The sequence below is a fragment of the Acanthaster planci genome, linkage group LG08 (genome assembly GCF_054643075.1).
Source record: "Acanthaster planci isolate LZ-2023a linkage group LG08, COTS_SCS, whole genome shotgun sequence".
Classification (NCBI taxonomy): domain Eukaryota; kingdom Metazoa; phylum Echinodermata; class Asteroidea; order Valvatida; family Acanthasteridae; genus Acanthaster; species Acanthaster planci.
Genome location: NC_141784.1, coordinates 13,018,427 through 13,045,879, shown reverse-complemented (window position 1 = coordinate 13,045,879; position 27,453 = coordinate 13,018,427). Strand labels below are relative to the sequence as shown.

General features: G+C 41.3%; 2 protein-coding genes across 15 annotated transcripts in view; one reads left to right on the top strand and one right to left on the bottom strand.

Annotated features, from left to right (window-relative positions):
* Window positions 1-27,394, top strand: part of LOC110977379 (thrombospondin type-1 domain-containing protein 7A-like) — a 164,472-nt gene extending 137,078 nt beyond the window's left edge. For all 14 annotated transcript variants that reach the window (XM_022231450.2, XM_087139765.1, XM_087139758.1 and 11 more), the window contains 17 exons: window positions 1,271-1,486; window positions 1,712-1,906; window positions 3,424-3,708; window positions 4,382-4,560; window positions 5,489-5,619; window positions 6,043-6,199; window positions 6,854-7,123; window positions 10,108-10,225; window positions 11,062-11,207; window positions 18,828-18,971; window positions 19,372-19,474; window positions 20,115-20,204; window positions 20,836-20,931; window positions 21,759-21,885; window positions 23,560-23,738; window positions 24,228-24,318; window positions 24,620-27,394. In XM_022231450.2, the coding sequence (XP_022087142.2) occupies window positions 1,271-1,486; window positions 1,712-1,906; window positions 3,424-3,708; window positions 4,382-4,560; window positions 5,489-5,619; window positions 6,043-6,199; window positions 6,854-7,123; window positions 10,108-10,225; window positions 11,062-11,207; window positions 18,828-18,971; window positions 19,372-19,474; window positions 20,115-20,204; window positions 20,836-20,931; window positions 21,759-21,885; window positions 23,560-23,738; window positions 24,228-24,318; window positions 24,620-24,734 (2,642 nt within the window). In that variant the 3' untranslated portion in view covers window positions 24,735-27,394. The remainder of the gene's footprint in view (window positions 1-1,270; window positions 1,487-1,711; window positions 1,907-3,423; window positions 3,709-4,381; window positions 4,561-5,488; window positions 5,620-6,042; window positions 6,200-6,853; window positions 7,124-10,107; window positions 10,226-11,061; window positions 11,208-18,827; window positions 18,972-19,371; window positions 19,475-20,114; window positions 20,205-20,835; window positions 20,932-21,758; window positions 21,886-23,559; window positions 23,739-24,227; window positions 24,319-24,619) is intronic.
* LOC110977381 (uncharacterized) lies at window positions 11,248-20,671 on the bottom strand. Its single transcript, XM_022231459.2, has 3 exons — window positions 20,585-20,671; window positions 15,001-16,250; window positions 11,248-14,614 (listed from the first exon to the last, which is right to left on the bottom strand). The coding sequence occupies exons 2-3, from the start codon at window positions 15,505-15,507 to the stop codon at window positions 12,719-12,721; spliced, it is 2,403 nt and encodes an 800-aa protein (XP_022087151.2). The 5' UTR covers window positions 15,508-16,250; window positions 20,585-20,671; the 3' UTR covers window positions 11,248-12,718.
* Window positions 27,395-27,453: the final 59 nt, after the last annotated feature.

The following is a 27,453-nucleotide window of genomic DNA, read 5'->3' as shown; positions in this document are numbered from 1 at the left end:
TTTTTCGGCGCCAGTGACCTTTGGCTGCAACTATCAGGAAGTTTGTAAGCCCTTGAAGTCAGTAGGCCAAGAAGTTTTAGGATTTCATCTTTGCGTAACCATCAAGAAGAAATTAAACTTCATATTTGGGATGGGGAACTGTCAATTTCATAAAGCTGCTGAGCAAAGAAAAAATTTGCTTTTCAAAAACAGGATGCCAGCTAAAATGCCATTCATTGTATATGTCTCTTTTTGCTAATGTTTACTTAGTTTATGCTTAGCAACTCTGTGAAATTTAGCCTACCTAATGACATGCATTCATATGAGTACGGGCATTGTCCTCAGAGCTTCTGAAATCTTACAGGTTGCCATGCACGTTGCCAGTTGGCCCGGGTCCGAATTCAGCATGCACCAGCCATTGTGCATGAATGGATATTTAAAAATTTAAATAAGAGGTCAATGAGGACGCTGGCGTGACATTTTCAGCCTCTCATCCGGTGGGATATTTAGGCTGCCATCAGACTGGTTCAACCCTTGATTCTGTTGACTTTCCTTGCTGTTCACTCTCTCTGGCGCCGCAGTCATTCTGCCTCCCCCCAGTCATGTGTGGTGTGGTGTGGAAGTACAGTGTAAATTGTGCTGCCACATGGGATATAGAAGTGGTGCCATGTTCCATGCTATTGAACTTTACGTTTATGGTAACATGGTATGCATGATTTTTACGCCAGTACAATTTTTTTTCCAAGAACGGTGTGGTACAGTGTAATACCAAACATGTTTGAATTTGAAATGTGGAACAGTTTTGGTTGAAGAAACTCTACATTATCTTGTTGAGTTGAAATCAGTTTAATTTTTCTAAAACATAGGCACTAGTTCAAAATGCTGAGTTCTGTTTTTTGTAAAATTATAATGATTTCTTAGATGCTTGTGAAATATGTTCATACACTTATCCACATGGTTTGGGGGTGAAAACGTAGTTCCTTGCAAAAGTGTTAATTAGCCACGCTGTTAGCTACCTCATTATTTGTCATTCAGAAACAAAAAGAAGTTGTTCAAATAAATGAAAGCATTAACAATATGTGGTATCATTACTTTTTAATTCCACTTCCACTTGTTGAAAAACTCAGTTTTATTTATAAAGTATGAATATTACCAAGATTGGTAAAGAGTGACCAAGTGTCTACTTTCGCATGGAACCACTGCCAAGTGAAACTGACTGACAAATTTTAACCTATAAATCTAAGACTGAGATATAGGCATCTACTCCTTTCTCCTTCTTGGCATCCCCCAGGTATGGGTTTCCTGCAGGAGCGAGATCGCTACGTTCTCCAGCCGGCCAGGCATGGGGGCCAGCTCTGCCCACCACTGCAGGAACGCCAGGTCTGCCCGGTGCCCGACTCCTGCTACTCCTACGACTGGGTGCCCAGCCTCTGGGGGGAGTGCCAGCTGCCTGTGGGCAGCCAGCGAGGTGGCTGGGAACCCTGCGGTGACGGACTCCGAACAAGAGGTAGTTTAAGGAAAGACAGATTTTGGGGGGAATTTCATACAGGGGAGGGGGGTTTCTATCGACATACATACATACATGCATTGAAGTGCAACACAGTTCTTAATTGAATGAGTTTGTAGCTAAATGGGACTTTTAGAATTAGAAAATGGGGTACCTTTTGGAGCATATAGTTAAAAGTGTTCAATCTATGAGAGTATGATCTCTTTGTCTGGCCCTATGCATCAGAGGTGCAGTGTCAACGCGAGGGCGGCATGCCAGTAGACGTGGACCTGTGCCTACGCTACGGCCCACCCATGCCGACTGCCGCTGAGAAGTGCCGCGTTCTGTGCGAGGGAGAGTGCGAGCTGAGTGTGTGGTCCCGCTGGAGTGCCTGCCCGGACACCTGCAGTGGCCGAAGGATCCGCAGACGACGCTTGATAGGTCAGGCTCGATAGCAGACACAGAAGTGACCATTGTTTCCACTGAGCATTAATGTACTGCTATTGAGTACTTGTAAGAAATGCGGGGGGAGGACCCAAAGAAGAGGTAGAACCTGAACATATGAAAGATGTATATTTTTTATAATGTACATGTAAATTTATGTCTGAAGTTATGAAATGGCCAGTTGAAAACAGTTAATAGAAGACTAAACTTGTGCCCCTTTGATAAAGAGAAAAATTGAAAAAAATGGGAAGAGGGCACATGCTGGCAGTGGCCCCTCAGCCACCATACTCATTTTGAACCTTGGTTGTCTCTACATAGAATTCCCTTTCAGCATAAAATTTGATTGCCACGTTCAAGGGGACCCAACGTTTTTGGCACAAATCTCATTCAGACGTATACATTGTCTTCCAAGCAGCCTGGTAGACTCTAGTCCAAAAGTCAGAGCGCATGTACATATTCATGCCGAACACAGTGTCAGTTTCTGGGTGCACTCACATTTAAATGTGCCGACCCTGTTTGTGGCAGGCTCACTCTTGTCAGACTTTTGTTCCAAATAACATGTGCTGAGGCTGTGCATTTTGGTGTACTTGGCTCATCAGAATGTGAACTGCGTTACATCAAATACAGGCTTCGTTACATTGAGCACTTACCAGTATTGCCTGGCTCATGACACCTTTTAATTCAGCTTTTCTGAGCTTGTGTGTGGAAGTTGGTGAGAGACCCAATGTTGCTTAATGTCCACAAGACACAAGTGCTGGCAGGCCCTTGATGGTGGCTAATTGTCCCGCATGCCTTTAAAGTCAGGACCTGCTCATCATTGACATCTGCAGTGCACACAACCAATTGAATGTGCGGCGTAGCGTTGCATTTAGTGCCGACACTACTCTGGCCCACGCACACACGCATGACAGGAAAGTACCTGTGCGTGGGCACTTGATTAAAAAATGGCAGAAGTGCCTTCACCTTGCAGTAATTTTCACCTTTTCTGCGTGTGAGGGTGGAGTTTAGCACAGAGCAAAGCCTGTTACCCAAAAGCTGTGTGTTCCAATGCAGTTTGCCACTCAAGTGTTTGCCTTCATTACACCACTTCTCTGCTTCATGGTGGACATCTTGCATTCATGATCCTGGAGTGTCTGTCCACCAGTACCACAAAAAACAATTTCATTTTTGATCCCCATAGACAAGATTATAGTGTATTAGGGGGGTGCAAACATTCAAACAATCCAAGATAAACAAGATGTATATGTAAAAATTTAAAGCTAAGTCCTGAGTCATTGGCATGTGGATCCAAAATATTATGCATGCTAAAAAGGGACTCTCTAAGACCACTTTCACCTTGCTGGAACACTGTCTTAAATCCCTCATACTACATACCTGTATCTGTCATGTACTTATGTTCTTGATTTCTTTTGTCGGTCACTATTTTACTGCTTACAGTCCCAGTACAACGGACAAGGGCTTCAATCATGTACTTAGCTGGGCCCTTACCAATTCCATGTGTCTAAATTCTACAGGCCAGAGCCGTCGCTCTTCAGAGTGCGACGATCCTGATCTCTACCCGCTGAGCGATACCCTTCCTTGCCGCTGTCACACCTACACACTGGAGCCCATGGGGATCTGGTCCAACTGCTTCCTCGAGCCCTCCCAGTTCAAGGGGCCCCCCGAGGCGGGCAGTCTGATGGGGGACTCAGCCGGGGGTGTGACAGGGGGCTGCGGACAGGGGGTGAAGTACCGTGCAGTTATGTGCCTGGACGAAGAGAGGCGAATTGTTGATGTCAGAAAATGTGGCAGTGAAAATGGTGATTCAAACTTCTCAAAGTGTGCATTGGAATGAATAAAACTAGTTGCATATTATAGGATTGCAGAAACTGAAATGGCAGAATGCCACAAGTGGTTCTGATGCAATAATGAACTTACGAGATAGAAACATTTTAAGTGTTCTTGTGTTTTTAGTAAATTAGTAAGACTTGCAAAAGAAAAATCACCCCTTGTGCTCCCACCCACCCAAAACACTCTCCTGTGTAGTTGTGACATTATTGGCAAAATAATACAATGCTTGCTTACTTTTGACGTCCAGACCTACATATAAAACTCATGTTGTTTGTCTCGGGGGGGGGTTGGATAATTTGACAGTTTATTCACATTGGGAATTTTTTCAGCGCTTTATTTGTGACCCACTGTTCCCAAGCCAGGCTGAAGAATTATACGCTATGATTTTGAAAATGATACAGTATACATACAAGAAATGGATATTTCTCTCATTTCATTGCCTGTAGCGACCAGAGAGAAAATTTTTACTTTTAACAGTGTTGGACAAAAAACTGTCAAATGTCAAAATTACCTTCTTTCATCTGTTTTGGGGATGGCTGGCCTCTCAGTATAACATTCAAAATCTCCACACTAGGCTTGACAAAACTACTGGAATCTTTCTTTTCTTTCCTTTGTGTCTTCCCACCTTCCCTGATGGCACAGACTTCATGGTAGACTTGTGCGATATACCCTGCCCAGAGGATTGCCAGCTGAGCCCCTGGTCATCCTGGAGCGAGTGCAGCCAGACTCTTAATGTTGGCCAGAGGGTGCGGTGGAGGGAAATCCTGCATGAGGGCTCAGGCATGGGCCGGCCCTGCCCAAACCCTGACAGGAGAAACAGAGTAAGGACAACTTGTAGAAATCCAATTTCATTTTTTTTTTTCAAGTGAGTTTTTCCATAGATGTGGAAATCTAAAGTTAAGTGCCCTGAAATGTGAACTGGTATGAATGGTTATAGATAACTCGGTTTGGAAGAAATAAATTGTCTGTGCAGTCTGAAGTAGTGTTATAGTCACCATCGCAAGACCTAAGACCAACACGAGACCTCCAGTCTGAATGCGAGTCACAAACTATCCAAATGAATTGCAACAAAAGCATCCCTTTGTCACTATTCACACTGTTACTGGTCTTGTGACTGGTCTTTGTGAATGGTGTTGTGATGGTCTTGAATAAAGTACTGTTCTGACAGCAGCCTATCTCTGTCGAATGGATGTGAGCATAGTTGCATTATGTGACAAGACTGTGAAGTGGCCAACAGCTTTCAGTTACTAAAGGCTGCAGTAGTGGATGTCCATTGATAGGTCAGAATGCGTATGTTCAACTTTTGCATAATCACTCATCATGTTGGTATGTGTGTCACAGGAAGCTGTGAGAATGAGTCTTTCATTGGCAATGTTGTGTCAGGTCCTACTTTTCCCATGAAGAGACCCACATCTTTGTTCATCAACAGAAAAATGTTAATGTTCTTCCCAATTCTGGTTGAGCGTCACTCAAGATGTATGCTATTATTCTCATCACTCATTTCGGGTCGTGAAGTATTTTCATAAGAATCCATGGCTATGTAGTTCGCAAGCTTGAAGAAACCTTTCAAGAAAAGACAGTTAGAATACAAGTGATTGGTTTTTAAGGTTAGTGAGAATCCTCCAAATCCTCCGGGAAGACCCATGGAATCACTTAGGGAATCATGTTGGCCTGATAAGGGTTCACAGAGGTCACAGAGATGGGAATGTGCCACTGTTCAGACCTTACCCCTCTCTGGCTTGCTTACAGATGTACCAGTGGATGCCGTGCCGATCAGAGGTCCACAGCCGTCTCTTGTGGTACACGGGCCCCTGGGAGGAATGCGAGATGCCCCAGGTGAACAGCACCTGTGGGGACGGCCACCAGAAGAGGGAAATTAGGTAAGCCCAACAGCCAGTACTAGGAATTGTGTGACCCAACTTGACACACGTTCCCACAACTTGCCAAAACCACTGAACATCAGTTGTACCTGTCAACCTTTCACCCACGTAACTGGAAGTGATGCACCAACATGAAGACCAGAAGAAACGAAAAACAAATATGTATTTAAGTTCCAGTTTGCATTATCGGTTAAAACATCATATGAATATTTCAGGAGGAACTGATCTTTTAATGCAATTTTGTAACTGTTTGTAAATGTCACCTTTTTGCTGCAATCTGTTTCCATTAGGTAGTGGACTATCCTGAAACCCAAGGTGTTTAAATGTAAACTGCTCTCCTGTCATATCAGTGTTTCTACATTCCCATTTAAAATGAGGTATTACTGACATACTTCTAAAACTATATCTCGGTAATGGCTGCAGATGCAAGATAGATGGTCCTCCAGGCTTTTTCGGACCCGACAACAGCTCCAGTCTGTGTGATCATCGCCTCCGCCCACCGATGACCCGTCCCTGCTCCAAGCCTTGTCTAGGGGAGTGTGCAGTCAGTGACTGGTCAGAGTGGTCACCTTGTCCTCAGGTAGAGATAGTCAGTTTCTGTATTGTCAGCCCACAACATCAGCCTACCCCTGAATGAAAAGACTTGTGAAGAAAATTTTTGTTTTAAAACCAGACTCTGTAAAGCACTTGTCATATATACCTTAACAGTAAAACTTTCAAGTACTGCAGTATAGGCCTGACCAGACCTTTGTTGTAACCATGGTATTTGGTGTTGTTTTGCATTGCACTCATCTGAAAACCACACTCTCTATATTAAGTTTGAAAACTTCGCATGTATTTGCAAATGTAGGATCATAATAGATGAAATTCACCATCCAAATATGAAGAAAGAATAAAGCAAAGTGCAAGAAAACTTGACTACAGCCTATAAAATGATAAATTCGAAAGTGTTCCGAATAAGTAAAGAAATGCTGAAATGCTACATAATCTGTGAGTAATACATAATAATCCCTGTGTTCTGAATTAATCAGAGAAAGCAGAGTTTGGATGGTCAAATTTATGGCAGCTTTTCATTGTAAGATAAACCTCTGTTGAATCAACTGCATTCCAATACGCTGCAGCTTGGATACTGATGTCTTTAAAGTTTTAGGTTTACACTCAAATCGTCCAATCACCAAATATCATTCCAGAAAGCAAGCACTGATGATTTGGATTTTTTTTAATATCTCCTCAGAATTGTGAGAGGGTCAGCTTCCACACCCGCACCCGTGTCGTCCTCCGCCACCCCACCTCATCCACAGAAGGCAGCATAACCTGCCCACCGCTGCTGCAGGTGGAGCCCTGCGAAGTGGGCGAGGGCTGCGTGACACACCACTGGAACACAACCGACTGGAGCACCTGCATTATGGGCTCCCGGGGGGTCTGCGGTACGGGGCAGCGCATCCGCCTGCTGCGGTGTGTTCAGAGCAATGGCGTGGAGGTGGAGAACTCTGTCTGTGAACAGGTTGGCATAAATTGCATTCTCACCACAGTGTCTTCCATGCGTGAACAAAACAGGGGGCTTATTGTCCGAGCAGTGATTCCACTTTAGGCAGTAGACTGTATACGCATGCTAGTTCTCTTGTGTTTGGCTTGGTATTGGCCTATGCACACACACTCAAGATGTACTGTACTACAGAGGATGAGGCATTCCGTTGAAGTGCACCCACACTGGCAAAGAAGACACAGGCTGATGGGAAGAATTTCAACCGGGCTGGTGCACAAGCATGGTGCAAACGCCAAAACTATACATTCACCTGGGTTAAGAATCTCAGCCAAACCTATGGCACTTTGGCAATGGTAGAAATGATGCAAGGCTGTAGGTGGGAAACTCCCACTGAAAAAATTAATAACAGTGAATGAACACATACACCAGGGAAGTGTAAATGTATATGTTACAAGTTTACAGCAGAGACGGGCTTACTAAGCAAATTTTTGTTTCTTCAGTCACTCATTGAGATATATTATGTTTCAGTACAGATCAAGTTATGACACTTGCATTATCTTTATTAAAAAAAAATTGGGTCTTGTCATCCAGGAAAATTCCTCAGTGCAGCTTGGAGCAAGTTCAATTAATAGTTAACTTGTGGATTCATGATGTACCCCATGCATGCACACTACAGCTGAAGTTCAGAGAACTCAAGTCAAACTATTCAACTACCATGCAAAAAACAGCTTCACATACGCGTCAGCTTAATTTGTCTCCACGTGATTTTTCTGTTTATTTATACAGATAATACTCATTTTGTGTTTGCATTTCCAAATTTGCATAATTATTCTACTGTTCTGAGGGTGACAAAAAACAACAAAACAGTTGGCTAAATGGCAAAACCAATAGCATTTGTTGACAGTAGTAGTGACAACAAGTTGACAATGATCATATTGGTTGATAGTGGGTCTCCTTTGCACCTTGCGATGGAAGATTTCTGTTGGTAACCCGCTATTAATCATTATCTTCAGGCACACTTGAATTCTCAATTCTGATTGGTCGATCCATGGCAACAAACGGTGCGATATATAACCATATTGCACATTTCATATCAAACCCTGCGTAATGCGTTGTTCTAACTCAACGCATAGCGCTATTTTTACGCTAAAAGCAAACGCACATCTGCAAGACTGTAAATTCAAGAGTGGCGTGTTTGACCGTGCTGACCATCATGTGTTTAAATGCAGGTACAATTCGAACAATTTTTTTTCTTAGTGTAAGCCCTGTTGTTATTGTTGTTATTGAAATAAGTTCAAACACAATTAATTCCCATGCTCCCTAGATAAAATGGCAGAATTGTGCTACATCGGTGTTACTGTTTTGACTGTGCGTCGTTTGATATCTTTTGTTGTCTTTTTTATGTAAAGTGCACATAGGCCCCTTTACTTTCTTTACTCTGCGCATCAAGTTTGCTCGAAGATAAATTTGTTATCACTCTTTCGCCCGTGGAACAAGGAATAATGTAGTGCATTTGTGTCCCGTATGCTTCGGCCTCATGGCATACGGGACACAAACACACTCAGCCAAGTGGCATAGGGGACCAAGACCAAGGCATTCATCAGGGCTGATCGCTCATCTCCGGCCCATGTCACCTAGCGCCACGCGTGTATGTATACTTCAATTGTACAGACATGAAATCGCCCCATAATTCTGTGGGCATTGTCAGCATTCACGTTTTGCTGTCACAGTGGTGAAAACCTGTGCACCAAACTCTATGCAGTAAACGAAGTTGCTCTGGTTCTTGCCACACCGCACCCATGCAAAAGAATGCATGATGGAAATGTAGCAACCAGTCCCAGCCTGTACTGTACATGTACTGAAGGAACTGTACATAAACACTCTTCGACGGCCATTCACGTCATGAATGCAAAAGGCTGCAGGCCAGAAAAACAGCAATGTTTTGTTACAAGAGGTTTTCTACAAGTTAATTCACAGAACTTGGTCTCTTATTTATGTCTGTATTTTCTGTGTTTGAGGTCTGTAATTTGAGGTTGTTCTGCTCATGGCACAATGTTTAGCACCCGCTGGTCTAGATGCATCACGCACGCAAACCACACAATACACGGACATTGTTGGTTAGTTTGTCGTCGTGATTGCCGTTGTGATTGTGTGAATTATTCATAATTTTCTTGTGAATTGCCGTGTTTAGAAATGTTTACATAGATTAAGACAGGTGTTCATCACTTTTTGAGAAACTTTTGAGGCTGTTGCCCCCACTGTTCCGACCTACCGATCCAATTTTTGAGAGGCATGCACAGTACAACTACATTTATTTTTTTGGCCTGATAAAAGACTGCATGTATGCAGTAGGCTTTAGTTAATTAAATAAAGCTTTGGCAAGTGTTGATCCAATTCTATAAAATGGCCTGCCCGATTGGGCAAACTAAAAAAAAAAAAAAGTGTCGCGACCTGCACTCGAACAAGGATTGCGCAATGCAGTTGCGTGTGTGGTTCTGGTTGGACCAGGAAAAACAAAGTGAATGACACTGCACATTACAACTCCACCTTTTATATAAAGGCAGATATTATGGCAGATCAAAAGATGGTAATAGCAGAACAAAATTGAATGTGTTGTGACATTTTGTCCAAGCACTTTTTTGGTCTAATTTCGCGCTCCTTTACTACTTTTGTAAAAACAAAGGCCATGAAAGTTTAAAACAATGTCACAGACATTACAAGAGACAAAAACCTTTAAAATTTGCAAAAATGTCACAGACATTACAATTAGGAGGGCATTACACCTCAATGTACATGTAGATTGCCAAACTCCACAGCATTTATGAATGATTAACATAACATGCCACCCACCAAAGTTGAGTTAATTCACAGACATTACTACATCCAAGCAAATTTTTGAAAGCTCTACACAGAACTAATAAATGGTTGTAGCATACAGTAAACTGCATTTCTTTCCCTCCATCCATGTACAATGCCAATGGTCCTATTTTACATTTCTCCAGCTGGGCATACCCAAGCCTGAAAACCTGGAGGCTTCTTGTCAGGTTGAGTGCCCAGAAGACTGTATCCTAAGCCCCTGGACAGAATGGGGCAAGTGCACCCAGGCCTGTGGACACAGTGGTGAGTCACTCAAACTCTTCAACAGCTCTACCCCCAAAAAAATGTCTAGGCATTTATACAGTAAATTATACTTGCTGTACATGCTACTTATAAATGGTTATACATGTCCTTTGCAAGTTATCAATTGTACCTCAGTCTCTAGTAGCTGAGGATGTGTATATATTCCTCACTATATTTTCAAAGTGATGGACTGTCGCACTTAGTAAAAATTTTATTGAAGCATTCGAAGTTCAGTTTTTTACAAATGTGAACAGAGTTGTATTGTATTTGCACTGTAAAATCAACTATGGATCTTGTTTCAACTCACGCGAAGTTCGCTGCTATGGTTCACATCAATTTTATTATTATTATTATTTATTTATTTGACCATCACGAGAACGAACAAAGCAAAGTTGAACAAAAATTACATGTACATGTATATAAAAACAACCAAAACACACATACAAGTAAACATAAGCAGTAGCAGGGACCAGGGACAAAAATCCGAATACATAACAAGACAAATAACAGTTATGTGGGTTAGGGACTGTAAAAGTAAAATAAACTACTATTACCCGCGGGTATGCAGCCCCGCACATAACATCAACAAGACAAATTATACAGAACAAAGAAAACAACGGTCCCCACGCAGGTGATCAAAATGACAGCCATTATGCTCACATTTCAGATGAACACCAATCATCGTTCCCAACCAGCATTGAACTCATTGCAGTACATTGGTTTGTGGAACATAGTATTTTAATTCAACAACATGTTACAATTCACACTTTACAGCCACATAAAAGTTAAACGCTGTAAAATAATTTGATAAAGCTATGTCATCTTTGACTTCACAGTGGGTCGGACACGAAGCCGAACCATCTTGCGAGCAGCTAATGACCTGGGCCGCCCCTGCATGTCGTCTCTGTACCAATGGCGGCCTTGCATACCCAGCCCATGCTACCGATGGGTGACAGGACCCTGGGGGCAATGTCTGCCAAAGGTGAGTAACTCACACTTTTGCCCTCCCCCCCATCCCCAGCATTACCCCCATCCCCACCCACACTGAGATAGCCAGCTTGAAATATGCTAGGGGGTTTGATATATCTGGATTCCACCAGATATTAGAGTTTTGACCCTTGGAGTTCTGGATTTTTAAAGGTTTGATTCACCTTTTGCTAATTGCTCACTCAGTTCAAAATATTAAGTGCAAAATTTGCATAATCGTAACCATATGTGAGTGAACTCATGTCTTATTTCTGGTAGCTGTTTGACAGCCCTAAAAATCAAAGGATTCAGGATATTAACTGGATTTCTCTGCATCCCTGATCTACATGTAATCCTTACTTACTGCATCCTGCAGCTACACTTTAAGCTATTCTTCATAAACCATGTAACTTTCGTGTTTTTTAAGGATCTGTTAATAAACCGTAAGCATGTTTTTGTAGGGGAGAAGGCAAGTTTAGTCCGAGCCAATTTGGCTCATCAGGTCAGTGTTGTCTCCAGTTTTCTTGGTATGAAACAATGGAGAATATTTCTATTCCGCCTGGATGGGATCCCAGTCCATTGCAGGTTGCTTCCCCAGCTAATGCTGGAGAGAGGCAAGCCGGGGTGAAGTGGCTTGCCACGGGCCACAACATACTGCCAGCAGCTGGATTCAAACCCCCGACCTTATGATTGGAAGCCACATGCCCTAACCACTTGGCCACATGCCCCCTTTGTAGGGGAGGAAGTTAGAAAATCACCAGTCCCCGGGCTGCTTTACATCTGAAAATAACTAACTCAGCTACAAGAATGCAGAACCACAACCCATTACTTTGGGATTTTTCATAACGCAGTACACTGTGCCTCACATCCCCTTTACAAAAAAATGACATGTAACTGTGGTTTAATACATTGGTTTTTCTCTTTGAGGTAGCAGCTTATCAAAAATCTTCAAAATCAGAAAGATGAAGTTTACTTTTTTTCAGAAGAAATTTGATTTCGTGGAATTTCAGCTTGTTCTGTAACAGTGGTGCATTATATTTGTGATATGATCTGGGAGAACTCTCTGTACATGGTGAAATTTGTCATCTTTATATTGTATACATCAACTTCATAAGGACACTGTACCATTTTCAAACTGGTTAGTTCCTCATTCTAGCTTGTCTGTTACTTGAGTTAAGCTCTTGGAAAGTTATAAAAAAGTGGCTGACCTCATATTGAGAATAGAAATCAAGGTTTAAAGTTCTGAGTAAAAATTCCATTTACATTACTGAACACAAATTGACTGACTACTGGATTGCAACTCTAAAAAATAAAAAAGAATTATTTGGCTATAAACAATAGAAATGGTAGCCAAAAAATCAGAAATTGTCCAAAAAATTAGAGACTATTTTGCCATTATCTCCAAAACAAGTCCGGCGACATCCAATGTTTTTCACAGATCACATTTCATTTAAACAAAATGATTGAAATTTTTCTTAATCCTATGATAACCTTACCCTGTCTGTCCAATGTTGTAACCCATTCTGTTCAGGTTCTATGATACATCTTAACTGAGTATTTGTCTGCCACCACTATTTCCTCATTTCTAGAGAAGGTCAACCCAAGGGGGTTTTCTAATTTGTTCACCACGCATCCCATAGCTACGCCATCGGGGTCAAATTGGTGGACTTCACACTGACCGATACTTTCTGTGTGCATGGCCACATAGATATATCCAGCGTTGTCACAGCACACTCCAGTCGGTTTCTTGTCAAGGGTGTCCACACAGAACACCTGCTCACCATTGAAGTCTATGGAGATCACTTTCCTGGCCTCGTAGTTGGTATAGACCAGCCTTTGCTGCGGGCTGATTGCCAGTTGGGTGTCAATCATTTTAGCAGGCACCACACTGATCAGATCGCCATTTGCCTGATGCAGGGAGACAATCTCCTTGCCGCGATGCCCCACGGCAATCTTGTTGTTCTTGTCCAGGGCCAGGCAAGAAAGGATGTTGCCAAAGGTGTTCTTTACTGAATGCTCTGGGAAGGAGGTGGGGACTTGAGTGAGAAACTTCATGTGTATATCGTACATCTTAACTCTAGAGTTGTCTATGATGACCAGTTCATCATTCGTGTTAATTGCTATTGCATAAGGTCTGATCAGCACATTCTTGCTGAGTTCGTTCATCCCCTTCAAATTACTTTTGTGACGTTTACCGCCAACCACAGTCAGTGTCCAGGTTTCCACATCTGTAGCTGCAACGTCTCCATTGGAGTACACTGCCACAAAGCCGACCTGTTTGAACAGCTTTGTGGGCTGCAATCCAAACTCTCTCCTCATCTTCCACCGTTCCTTCGTCAGAAGTTGACCGAAGGCAGTGTTGGGCTGCTGGCTGGGCGGACAGCCCGTGAAGTCCAGAAAGGAGAGGTTATGCGCCTGGGTGATCACCTCCTTGTTGATGACAGTTGCAATGTCTTCAAAGAGGCTCTCCTTCATTTTGAGGATATCCAGGTTAGTCGAGTGGTCCAGGGTCTGCTTGATCCTGCCCACTGTGCGACTGGCTCTCTGTGCACGATTGAAGTGCCCTGCATATATTTTTTCTATCTGGCCTGCACGCTCCTTGGCCAATTCAATTGCCTCCATTCGCATGCGAGCACATTTAGCTCTTACTCTAGCAACTTCCTGTTCCTCCGTCTGGAGCATCTTGTTCAGGGTGCCTTGGATCATCATTTGGAGTCGGCAGTAGGCATTCCTGGCCGAGCTTGCTGCCTGCGTGAATTCCTCCCGGTCTCTTCTCAGCATGGGCAGCATTTCAGTTAGTGTGCTTTTACATGCAGCCACAGTCGATGCAGCATCCACGTACGTGTGCTGGGATGCATGGTGGTCAGATATCGTGCATTCCCTGCAAATCAACTTCTGACAGGCCTTGCAGAATAGTTTGAGGTGTTTTCCTGGGTGTTTGGTACATTTTTTTCCAGACTGATCATCCTCATTCAAACAGCCGTGTTGTGTCGCAGCAGGAGCACTGCTTGTGGACCCTTTGTCATCCAGGCACAGTGTCTGTCCATCTTCAGCACGTTGTTGAGGTGAGGCCTTAATCTTTGACCCTCTCAGGTAGCCCTCCAACCTCTCCACATCCTCAAGGAGGGCCCCAATCTGGGTACTATCTCGGAGTTGTGCCACAGCGTTCTCCCCCGTCAGCTCAGTGGCTTTGTGGCAAATGGGGCAATCAATCACACTTCGCTTTGGACCCTCACTGTTCTCTAGCAGACTTTCTAGGCAGTGTGCGCAGTAGTTGTGCAGGCAGTCCAGCAACTTGGGCTCTGAGTAACGCCGGTTGCACAAATTGCAGGTAAGATGATTGTGTGCAATGTCATGAAGAACAGTGGCTGCTGTGATGTCACCAGTATTTAGGGTTTCGTCAGGGGGCATGTTTTCATATGCCTGAAAGTACACAAAATGTCCAAAAATTGCAATCAGTAAATTCATCACGATAGGTCAGTTACCTGTAAAAACTCAGTTTCAGTCCCTCCCCAAAAGTAAAGACTTCATCAACATTTTAGCACTGTTAGATGTGAATGCACTCAAACAGCTGTTTCCCCCCCTAAAACTTTAAGTACAAAATGCAAAAGTGCCCTGTGAAACCCTTTTTTCTCCATTTTCTCCAAAAATCATTAATAGCATTTATGATGTCCACAAGGAAAATGCAACTTGATTGGAAATCCCAAAACAAAAGTGTCACAAAATATTTTTGAAGTTATCATTTCCAACTCTGCCCAGATAGAGATACCGCTTAAAGTACTTGTAAAAAGACTGCACACTTTGCTTACACTATTCCAGTTGTTTCCCAGTGGTGTGCCGAGCTTCAAGGGTAACATGGTGATGTATGGATCTTCCTCTTCCCAATTACATGTTGCCGATGAATGGTCAGAAACCTCCTGACTGGGTGATGGGCTTTGCTGAGTGGGGAGTGATGAGGTTTGGCTGGTGTCACCGACTGCAGACAAAAAGTCTTGGTGTGAGTCAAAATGGCTGTCAGGCAAGGAGACCATTCGTGTTCTGTTACATCTTCTGTTTCGAGGCCGCAGATTGACGCAGTGTTCATTGGGAAGATGGATTTCCAAGGCAGGCGGAGACTCTTCAGTCTCCACTCCGTGGTCTTCCATTGTTCTCTGGTCAAAACTGGCATTGATGCCCCGCTGCATGCTGTTGCGCATGTAAAACACCGGCGAGGACAGTTGTGGCCAGTGGAGGGTCAAAGACTCAGTCAGGCTGGAGCTCCGCTGGTGATGGAGACGAGCTTGCTCGCTGTGTGGAGTCTTTTTGTTGTCGGACATGTTGAAGGATTCCAGATTTCTCACTGATTGCCAATGCTTTTATTTATCCAGGCTCACTTGTGTTTGATAATGTCCTAAACTTGTTCTTGACAATGACACCAAGATTGTCTGTAAACCAAAAATATCATTCAACCTCACATAGTTAGATACAGTGACAGAAATAGATATTTTAGGATTCACCCCACAGTACAGCACACAGTTGGGTCCACTGATCATTCAACCCCACACAAAGTGTAGCTGCTCATTCATACCACACAGTAGGTTGGCTTGTTGGATATCTCTTTTTGCCACAGTGCCATCAGAGTTAGAATCAGTGTGCAGTCAGCAGTCAGAATTTTAAAGAGGATATTACTACACCTAGAGTTAGTCCCTCGTACAAAGCGCAGTCCAGTCGGCGTAAAAACCTCAGTATTTCCCTTACAGAGCAGTTACTTGAGATGCCGTGACTTTTGCTACCGTGTTTCGTAGCCTTGCTCATTGTCCAAAAGTTTACATATGTATTTGGTTTTCCCTCATGTTGTTCCGGTTGGCTGATTAAACCATGAAGACCTGTGTGAATGCACCTCGGGAAGTACCTGTACCCTGGTGTCACCAGCCTTATGTCAATAGTGAATGCTCTCTGCTGTACTTGGCAGTACACAGAGCGAATGAAGCTATTTATTCCAGTCTCAGTTTCCGGGTGTGTTATGTGTTGTGCTTTTTGTTCTCATTCAAGGCCACAGGCTAGTACAAACCAGAACAACCTGAAAAAAAATGAAAGAAACAAAAAAATATTTTTAATGTTAGATTTCATCTAATAATAGTTTACTCCATAATCCTGAGAATTTGGGACCTCCCCACACACAAAAAATCACTTGTGACTCACATTGAAAGAAAACAAAGCTTTCTTGTTTATTTTTCATTCCCTCTTCCCAATGCTATTTGCTAAAGTGAGTGTGATGTTTAAGCAGACGCTTCCTTTCCTTTGCCGAAGTCAGAAGATGTTTGATGACAGAATCTGTTCACATTCTAGCTAACTTCCTCATTTGGCAGATTTGACAGTACATCTGTTCATCTCACCACTTTTCGTGATTTGGTCTTAAGATAATATCCAAACATGTGGAATTTCAGAAGGGATTCCTCAAGCCCATTTGGCAACTAGAAACTAGAGATTCAAGTCAGAAACAAGGAAATTAAATGTTCTATTTCAGCAGGATGAGCAGTGGGAAAACATTAAGAATATTATTTTGTTCAAGTGACAGACATTGGTTCCATATCCAGATTCCAGCTTTGAAGATGTCACATATGCTGTTAAAACAGCTCTACTGAACTCAGAGAAACAGTTTCATCCGCAGGAGATTTGGGATGTCCTTTCTCAAACTTGGTCTTAGACTTCAACAATGTGAAAAATTAAACAGAAGAAAGGAGAATATGTTCAAAAGAACTACCGGTAGTGGCTGAACCCGAGCAATACTTTGTAATTTCAAAGACTGACACTGATGTAGTTACTATCTTAAGAAATACACTATGTAATAACAGGGACATTGCATTACCACCTGCTCTTTCAGGAGTATTTCAGAACAATTCTAAGGTAGTTTTATTACGCTGTATTTTGAGCTTTTCTTTATGGTGATGCAAATGCGAGGAGTGTAGATAAACCCAGCAGTCATGGTAATACCATTGGTCGTTTGCAGTGTCCTCCACTCATGGTGGTAAGCATTGTGATGACTAAAACCCAACACAATGCTTTGTCCCATCGGGAATGCCCAGGTTACATTCATAGCTCAAAGTTCACACCACTTATGATCCTAAATCGCTTCTGTGAAAAAGCTCTTCTGTAGTAGAAATATGTTTACTGTAGACATTACATCATCTATCAGGAAGTACTTTGGTAGGAATCACATGTATATTTCAGGACAATTTAGTAAGTACAATTTTTCAATGCATTGTGATTATATTGAGGAATCTGCAATAATATGTTTAGACATTAGCGTCACTCTACATTATGGAAATCAAACATACTTTTATTTCTCAAAATTGTTAAATAAAAAAAATTAAATTGTTAAGTTTTCAGTGTGTAAGCCTGTGTGAAATAAAAATGGCCACGTCAATAAAACATTTAAATCAATACTTCCCAAGCTTTTAGTTTCAATGGATGTCATAACACATATGCCAAGTTTCAAGGAGATTGGCTGTGGGGCAGTTGAGAAATTGGTGTCAGAAACCTCCTGCCCATGAAAAAAAATGGTCTGTTCAGGATTCATTCAGATCATGACCTCTGCTGTTTGAATGTGGAATAATGAAAATTTCAGAGAAATAGACACAAAAGCCTGCTAATTTGTGAAATCTGTAAACAAATTTTGAATGAAAATCCACGGTGAAAAAGTAGCATAAATGTCCAGTTTTTATGGACACTGACACAACATTCTATTTTTTAAAGAATCCTTAATAATTCCCACTTCAAACCAGAGAAATGACAACATCATTCACCACTGGAAGTTGGATATATTGGCCCATTAAAACTTTTTAGGAAAAGAACCAGTAAATTTATGGCAATTTTTAGAGGAAAACACCGTAAATTTATGGCAATAAAATTATATAAGCTTCATTGTTCTTAGTTGAGCCCTCTTAGTCCAAAATATTCTTCAATATTGAGTGGGTAATAAATACTGACTCTTTCGAGTGGTGTTTTTACTAACTAGCATCTCAAGTTGATCTGTTGCATGGTTTTATTTCACAAGGATTGACACTTCCTGTTAAGTTTGCAATCAGTACACTACACACACCCGAACATTTTCCTCTGAAACTACATCAATACCTGCATTCAGAATGATTGTTGTTGGGGGGTGGGGGGTTTCCTGAAGTAAAAGGCAGTTTATTTACATTTGATAGCATTGATTGCATGATAGTTGTCACAACACCATGTTACAAAATTGTTCACATTAGCCCAACATCCATTGACATCACTGTTCAAAATGAAACCAACATGGCAAGTATCATCAGCATATTTTTATGTAAAAGGAGATTAATCTCTACATACAGTATAGTGGTAGTCCATATAGTGAAAGAGCACATCCTTCTATGCCAGCATCACACACATTTACATCAGGTAAAGCAATATATTGTCAAACTCTCAGCTGGTCAGAAAATCCCTAATCCCTGAGATTACATTCTGATCATAATTTTTGACGTAAGTCATACTTTTTTTATTTACTGAGAGAGAGTTATATATTTATTATTTAATCAAAGCATGAACACAGACATGAGATGTAAATGAGAGATATGCCTGAAACTACAAGCATCAAGAATCATTTTTGGGATTTTGTTTTCATTGACACTAGGGTGGCGATTGTGGCATCGGATATCGACAGCGCAACGTCACCTGTCAACAGGAGGACGGCGTCCTCGTCAGTGAGGAACTGTGCCAGTCTGGGGCCTACCAGAGTAACATCAACTTCACAGAGCTGGGACGCGAGAGGCTTGAGGTAGGACAGGTTTACTGGGAACTCCAGCCTTTGTTAGGTCTTCCTTTTTTTTAGGCTTTTCATTTTCAGAACAGCTTTGTAATCAAGAGTGGCTAGTTACTTGCGCATTACTTCGTGGATATCAAATATATTTTTTAAACAAAAAATATCTAGTTTTGCATTGTAAGAATGGAGAAATAAGAGTTTATTTTGGGAACATATTTTTTTTTCCTTTTTTCCTCTTCCCGTCAAATCTACCAGAGTTTGTCAACTGCAGAAGTTTCAGTTGCTCTTGTTGGTTTCAAAGATTTTGTGAGTCAAACCTGAGGCCCTGTGACTTGTTAATAAGATTTGCATATTTCAGAACGATCTGTTCATAACAGTGTCTATAATCTATATTTCCTTTTCATCTGGTGGACAGAGAGAGCAGGAATGCAACATCCCCTGCCCCGGTGAATGCCAACACACCCAGTGGAGTAGCTGGAGTGACTGCTACGTATCCTGTCTACAAGGGAGGACAGTGGGTAAGGAAACAAGCTTCAAAAATAAAGAAGGATTCGCTTCTGTAAACCTGTTGTAATTGTTCAGCAATTCATATCAATGAGTTTGGCCAAGAACTGGTGGCTTGACAGTTGAGTGGCCAGTATGTCTGACTTTGAAGTACAAATTAGTTCTCGCTGGACATCATCACAAAACCACAGTTATAACGCACATCAAACGTTTTCAGTCAGAACTGTTTTGAAATATTTTAAATATTTTTTGAATATATAATTCTGACCCCAAGCAAGGTTCACGGAGATACTTGCTATCTGACATTTGTCACATAAACGCTCGGTTTTAAGGATATGAAACTGATGTCATTGTTTGCAAAAAGCTTCAAGTTGTTGACAATCAACAGTCATTGCAGCTAAATTGTAGACTTGGGAACAGTTTTGTTTGATTTCATCCATTCTAACGAGTTCTCTATGATTTGAAGAAATTTTTGTCAGAAAGTGAAAAAAGGCTTCTCATTGAAAAAAGCTTTTCTACTGGAAGAGTAAAATGATTGCGGTTGCACCACATATCAATCTCTTTCTTGAGTGTGTGTGGTTCTGAGAAGAACTGGGGAATAACTAGTTATTCTTTCAAGTCTTAGCTTTATTTCTACTTTTGACTTTTCTAAAGGCAATGAGGGTATACAGGTGAGATCAAGAGCAGCAGTGGGTCCCAACAGTGGCTGTCCCTCTGACGAATTGGAGATCAGACCATGTAATGGTAAGCATGATGAGGCATCCAACAGGCAGTGGCTGCCATGATGTGGGCGTGGGGAGAGGGTTGAAAACCACTGTGGAAGGCAGTGCTGCTCAGAGAAAACTGATCAAGTGTATGGACTGCCTGAATAGAACATACTGATTCAGTAAAACCTGGCCTATGATGGTTTGACCAGTCATGATTCCAAAACAAACTGAGAGACAGAGATCCAGTAACCATGTACTTTTAACACCGTGAGAGAGGTGTAGATGCGTTGTTGCCCACATGTGGAGTGATCACGGCTTGAGATCAATCTAGGGAGTAGAAAGCCCCTGATAACTCAGATATTGCAGTAGTCAGCAGTGTTTAAAATAAGCACAGAAAATACACATCAAAGCACTTACGTTAAACAGCATATATCTGCATTCCAACTTGTTTTGATTAAAGTGATAATGTTTCTGCAGGCTTAAAAATGGCCCAGCTGTAGTTGTGTGAGGCTGTGCCAGTCGTTTCTATATAAACAAACAGCAGTTAGATTTCCCGTGAGCGGAAGCATGTGCCATCCACTATGCTTTATGGTAGCATCCCCTTTGCGAAATGCCTGAAAACTGACCAGATCACGAGCGAGTGATTTGGAGCTGTTGTCTGTCCACAGGTGACACTTGCTACGATTTCCTGTGGCACACCGGACCATGGAAGAAAGGAAAGAGGGAGGTTTGGTGCCAGAGGTCAGACGGACTCAACGTCACAGGTGAGACAGTGCAGTACACACAGCCATGGGATCAGTGTTGCTAGCCGAGCTCTTGTCCAGGTTGTAGGGTAAATAACAGGGACAGATCTAGAAATCCGATGGGGGCGGTGGGACCAACTTTATGAATATGGTGCACTAAGACTCTTTGCTCAATGAACTGGTGCTATCTGTTGTTAAATTGTGACTCTCAAGAACTGCAGTTTTACATTGAAGAGGGATGTAAAGGGGATTGGAAGTTCAAAATGTGGGGGGGGGAGGGCTTGATGGTCCCAAACTTACACTGGAACAATGGTTGTGTGTTTTCTGCTGGTCCAAGTATCTTTCTAGTGCTGAAGTCTCCAAATGGCATCTTGTATTATGTGTATGTTGTCATTAACTGATGCAGTCCTTGATGGTCACAGATATCAATAAGTGTGTTGATGCTGGGCTTCATTCAAAAGGGGCCTCCTGTAATTGTTTTTAATTTCATTTATGCAGTTTTATTTATTAGCTTTTTACCTTTTTGTGAAATGATTTGTATGGTTTCTCATTTTCCGTGTTCCTGAACACTTTAAAAATGTGATGTTTTAATCCCATTTATCTTTTTTTTTCAGGAGGGGGGAGTGGATGGGTAAAAAAAATAGTCTGTAATTATTTTGTCTTAGGGCAAGTTTGATCAGCGACAAATAGTCGACCAGTCAGTGCATTAAATATGTATAGGGCATCAGGGAAAATCAACCAGTGGTTTACAAATTGCCACTGATCGAACTCACCCTTAGATGTGGTAGGTGTTGTTATTTAACTTAGACCATTACCCTAAACTTGGAATGCTTATTGTCCTATCCCAGGTCCCTGTCTGATGGATGTCAAGCCCAGTACATCGGTGATCTGTGTGCCAGAGTGCACACTGTTTCATTCCTTTTGCAGTGAAGACAATGTATGCCGGTGCAAGAAGGGTTACGAACCAAAATTCAGGTATTGGGAGTGAGCTTGTCACCACAGTGACCCTTGACCCCCCCTCCCCATCACAAAAAGTTGCACCTTAAATTGTGTTAATGTCACCGTGGAAACATGTAGCAACAACGGAATGATGTCTGTACAGGCGTACACATGCAATTGTCTGTGGTGTAGAAAAATGTATATTCAGACCTGCCAACTATTACTACCTTTATTTAGCTGTATTTCCTACAGGAAACTCTTGAAAATGTGACCATACGTTTTCTTCCCCATAAAATACAGGTTTTGATGATTTGGACATGCCTAAAAAAAATCGTAGCTTAATGGTTGCAAGTGTACATTATGCTAGAAAAAACAAAAGCTGCTGATGTTCATGTACATATGGGTTTGCACACGTACATGTTCAGTGTACATGTACTTGAAAACAGGATATGCACCCACATGTACAAACCTTGTGTGTAAACAACATCTAGCAACCACCGGATCATTAAGTCTATGCTGTGATTGGCTGCCCAAGAAATATCAATATTCACGGTGCATTAGTGGAACTCTTTAAAGCCGCTTGTGCGTCAGTGGCAGTAGTGACAAATAATTTCCAGTATTATATGTAGCGCACATTTCATGGCCACCATAAATATGTGGCTTGAAATAAGGTCAGTAAATTTCCACTTTCGCCGATAGATAGAGGGCTCTGTGGCAGTTGGTGCGGGGCAAAGAAATTGTGTTGTACATTATTACATGGCTTTTACATGTTCTATGCTTTGTTGTTTATGACAATTTTGGACATAGACTCATCAACATGTCCGTGCAACACCTGTGTATTGAATTGTCTAAAGAGGGTCTGATTTGGATGAAATCTTTGACAAGACCAATCCTCAAGTTAAAAAACATGGAAATAAATAAGGATGGAGTCATTTTACGGCCGGCCAGCGAGCAGGCAACAAAACCCATGACAGGAAATTCCCAAAGCCTTGACAAGAGATGTGCATTTCAAGATTTCAAATTTTGGAAATGTGGTCAACTCAAGTGAGAATAGGGCCATTTCACTCTTCACCTCGTTAATGGATCTCTCAAGTGATTATTTTATGTGTGAACAAGTGTTGATGCAATTTAGTCCAAGTTACTTGGACTAGACCCAATCCAGACAAGCGGTCAAAACGATCACATGGAGGAATATGCTCATTTTATGCAAAACAAATTTTTTTATGAAAAAACTTTTGAATTTTCAGAATACAGTTTTGTGATCCAAGAGGTTGGCAGGTCTGTATAGTGTTTCTTATGAAATGTCCAGCTGAAGATAATTCCAGTTAGCTTATTACACATTGAGAATTGAGCATGGTCTGGTATCCAATGACCCTTTGTAGGTAACTGTCAACAATGCATTCTACTCATAGTCCCAGTTTGATGGTGAAATTTCAGTCATTGACCTCGGCAACCCATGTGGTTCAAATTGATCAATAGTAACATGATTTTGGTGTACTTGAAAGGTTTGATATGTAATATGCAGGTGTGCCTTGATATGCACAAATGATCAACCAGAAAGTGTGATCACGTTATTGGACAAGTTTGGGACAAAGTACATGATGCCTATGTCACACTGCTTCATACACAAATGTAATGAAAACAGACTTGACGAGGTACACATATAGTTTTGTGATTTGCTTCAAGTTGTCCTATCTTTTCTGGTACCAGTGAGACCACGGGAGAATTGATTGAATGCACTGAGTGGATCATGATACAGGATGCAAATGGGGAATACATAACACCACACCAGACCTCGGGTGCCAACCAGGCCAACCAAGGTGCCACCACCGAGACCAACACCGTCAACAAAGGGTCTGGCAGACAACCAGAATCAAAGGGTTTCTTCGGTAAGATGAAATGACAAGGCTGTGTGAGAAATTTGATTGAAATTGAAGGATTTCGGACTCTCACAATTAGTGCAATAGGAGGAACACATTAGCTTCAGTGTGTCAAATTCAAGAATACGGGACGCATAACTCAGGAAAAAATGGTTCTAGCTACACCCACCCCCTTGAGGACTTTGCTCCCCGCCATTATGTCCCAAACCCAGAAGTTGGCGATGAAAAAAACAGGCTAGACCACACCCATTTATGCTCCTCGAACACGACCACTGCAAGATTACACTAATCAACTGGTCTTCTCACAGAGAGTTTCTTGAATAAACCATACAATTATTTCTTATTACTCAGACTGTTACTTTTAGTGGCAGCCAATATTCTTTCTAGAGGGGGATCCTATTGTTCATCTCCTTCCCCACCCTCTTTTGACCCAAAATATACCATCCAATAATCCTCACAGCAGCTGATAATAAGACATTTTGTAAACTTCCATTGCAGAAAATATTCCACCGTGGGGTTACGCCATAGTCGGTTGTGTTGGATTCCTTATTCTTGTTGTTGTCATTGTCGTCGCCGTTATTTATGGCTGGTAAGTTCCCCACAGTTTGCTGTTTATACTTTGGCCTCATTTCGCCACGGCATCCATGTGACAGTTTGAGTTTTGACGAAAGGAATAAGGCCGCAGTCCCAAAATACTGATTATTTGAGAATGTTAACAAGACAGCCACAGGATGAATGTCTTTGTAAGTGCCACATGCCAACAGAGAATAGATTTCTTTTTTCAACTAAGCAAAATCAACAGTGAATTTCAAAGCATTCCTAAGACTGACTGTGCATTGTCCTCTTACAGTTTTCCCATTCTATGCTGTTTCTTTCCTTAATTTTTCCAGTCGGAATGCCAAAAGGAAGGAAGAAGAGAAACGGAAGTACCAGCACGCAGCCGACTACTCACTTTACTGGGACGACAATGCCAAGAAAAAATATAACGGAGAGGTGGACCTTTGATGACTCCCACCATGTGCTTTATGGGGTGTTGGTTGTTCCCCGTTTAACAGTTGTCCCATTTGTACGAAGAGCTTTGTTTTTCTACTGTGAATCTAAAGTCCGTCATGCAAGTCAGAAAGTACTTGTCTCAGATAGTCTTCTGTGTTGATCCCACCAAGGGACATTGCTAATGGCAGATATGGGGTGTGCGCAAGAAAAGGCGTTATGTAGCTAGGCTTATGCCCCTCAGCCAACCAACTGCACAGGATCCGACCTTGTAGGATTTTAATAGATACAGCCAGGTGGAGCTCAACTTAAATGGATTAGCCTTGGTTGATATGGTTAACCACAGTCTGGAATCGGACAGGGAGATTTGAAACCCAGGATGGGGTATGGGATTGCATGTTAAGTAGGGTTCACTACAGTCTGTGTTTTATGAAAAAAAGGGGGAATTCTACCAGGCTTTCCTCTAAACAAAATCCATGTGGGATTTTGAGGCACGTTTATCACATCTCTAGGCATGTGTAGCATTCTGCTCAGAAGGACAGGAAAAAAGTACATATACACTACATGTAAATATGAGATAAATACAACTCAAGTCTGTTTGCCTGCTTTTGCCTCCACTTTTAAGAGAGATCTTTTGACTCAACCTGATTTTAAAAAAGTTGTCTTTTTTATAATGACAAGTCAGAAATATAAGCAAAAAAATTAGGCATCAAGTTCAGTTACATTAAAAAAAATACAAAATATCTCCATATTGAAGAACATCTACATTTACCACTGTTATTGCAATTAATTGATAGGCTGGTTCTATGCAATTATGAGAGAAAGAAATTATTTTTCAAATTAGTGTGTATATTGTTCATTGGTCAAAACAGTAGTTTACTCTGTAGTTCAACCCTTTGGTTATCTCCTTGTCCAACACATAGATCCATCCCTCGACACCAGAAAGCTTAGCGTTACAGGAACACTTCATGCAGATGATTTTAAAAATCCATTTGTACAATACATTTGACAAGAGTCACCATCAGACTAAGTGTTGAACTTTCTTGGTGGTTTGTGGTATTCCAAGTGGTTTGAACTTAACCTGTATGCAACCTAAAGTCTTCTGAACAACCCGGCCCATTTCTTAACTTGTTTAATTTATTCACCTTGTGGTTTTAGTAAGACAGTAATTTTTATGTTTTTTTTATATACTGAACATATGTAAATAGAATTGGGTGTAACATAAAGTAGTAATGACTGTCAGTGCATCGTGTATATCTCTGTGTTTCAACAGAGCTTATACGATCAAAGGCTACATTATTTATTGCAGTTTTTATTTAGTTTTATTTTTTGGCTTGCCTGTAACATTGATAGTAAGGTTTGTGGCAAACAGCCTGCATTTTTTAAAAGAGAGTTTACAAATAATTACCCTTGCCTCAAATGGGAAAACAAGAAATGAAAGGTTGTAAAACTTCAGCACAGTTTTGGCAATAGTAGGAGTACAGAGCATAGCAAAGGTTTCCAAAGAAGAACATAGTTGGACTCATTTCAAGAGTATTGGAACATATTTCATAATCATGCACTGACCAAACCCTTCACATTTTGCGTGGTGCTTCCTGTTTACTCTTGTCCCTACATTTTTCATGTTGAAAAGGTACAGACTACATCACCTCACATTCGGGAAAAGATATTACGTTGACATGACATCGATGCAAAGCTTGTCCTCATTGATCTGAGAACCTCTGAAATTATTAAAACAATTGGTGACTTGGTTCAAACTTTTTGAGATGTACATGTTAAAAATGTTGCATATTTATTTCAGTGTAGAAACGCACTATGTACATTGCACTTGCCATATTTGTGTTCAGCCTATCAGGGCTCTGAAGGAAAGGTTAATTTATTTTAATTTTCTTGAATGCATGTTGAAAGTTACAGACATCAGCTCGTTTTCCATCCAGTTTGAGGCAGTTTTGCCAATAATTTGACACTCTGAGAATCAGTGGACCTGATTTTTACCAATTTGATTTTTTTCAATTCATCGTTCATCTGGTGCTTTTGGGTAAATAGATTTGTATGCTAGCCTTTGTAATATCAAGTTTTGTTTCCACAGTTACTGAATGTTAAAGAGTGAGTCTCTTTCCAGGTGAAATCATCGAAGAAAACAAAAGTAAATGCAATAAAAATGTAAATTTGATAATGAATGATGAATGAAGGAATCATGTATAAAGGACACTGACAAGAGCATATGAATTCTTGTTTTACTCTTAACCATTGTAACATGTTGATGGTATTTCTGAATTTCAAACTTTCTAGGATTCACATATATGGCTATCGTCTGTACCACATTTTGTAAACACATTTTTGGTAACACTGCTTGTAAGTTGGTTTTTGCTTTAAGCCTTGTGGAACGTCAAGACACCAAAGGTATCATGGGTGCAGTAGTGTACGCAAACAAAAAACATATGAAGTGCAACTTATTAATGTACATGTATTCATGATCTGTATGGTAGAGTAGAATGTTTAAACCTGGACCAAATGATGAAGTGAATAGGCTTATTTCACAGGTTTGACAGGAATTTGTTATTTTACAAATGAACACCATCAAAAGAAAAAAATCAAGTTGATAAAAAAGGTATTTAATTTCTGTTTGTATGTACATTGAGAATAAAACATGAAAACTAATCCGAGTCCAGTGACATTTCGTGGTCAAGAGGAAATTATTTTAGCATAGACTTTTGAACGTGAGGTAATGAGA

Coding starts and splice junctions, on each gene's coding strand:
- LOC110977381 (XM_022231459.2), bottom strand. CDS start 15,507: ATGTCCGACAACAAAAAGACTCCACACAGCGAGCAAGCTCGTCTCCAT. Junction 14,615..15,000: donor TGGGAAACAACTGGAATAGT/GTAAGCAAAGTG, acceptor GTGTACTTTCAG/GCATATGAAAACATGCCCCC.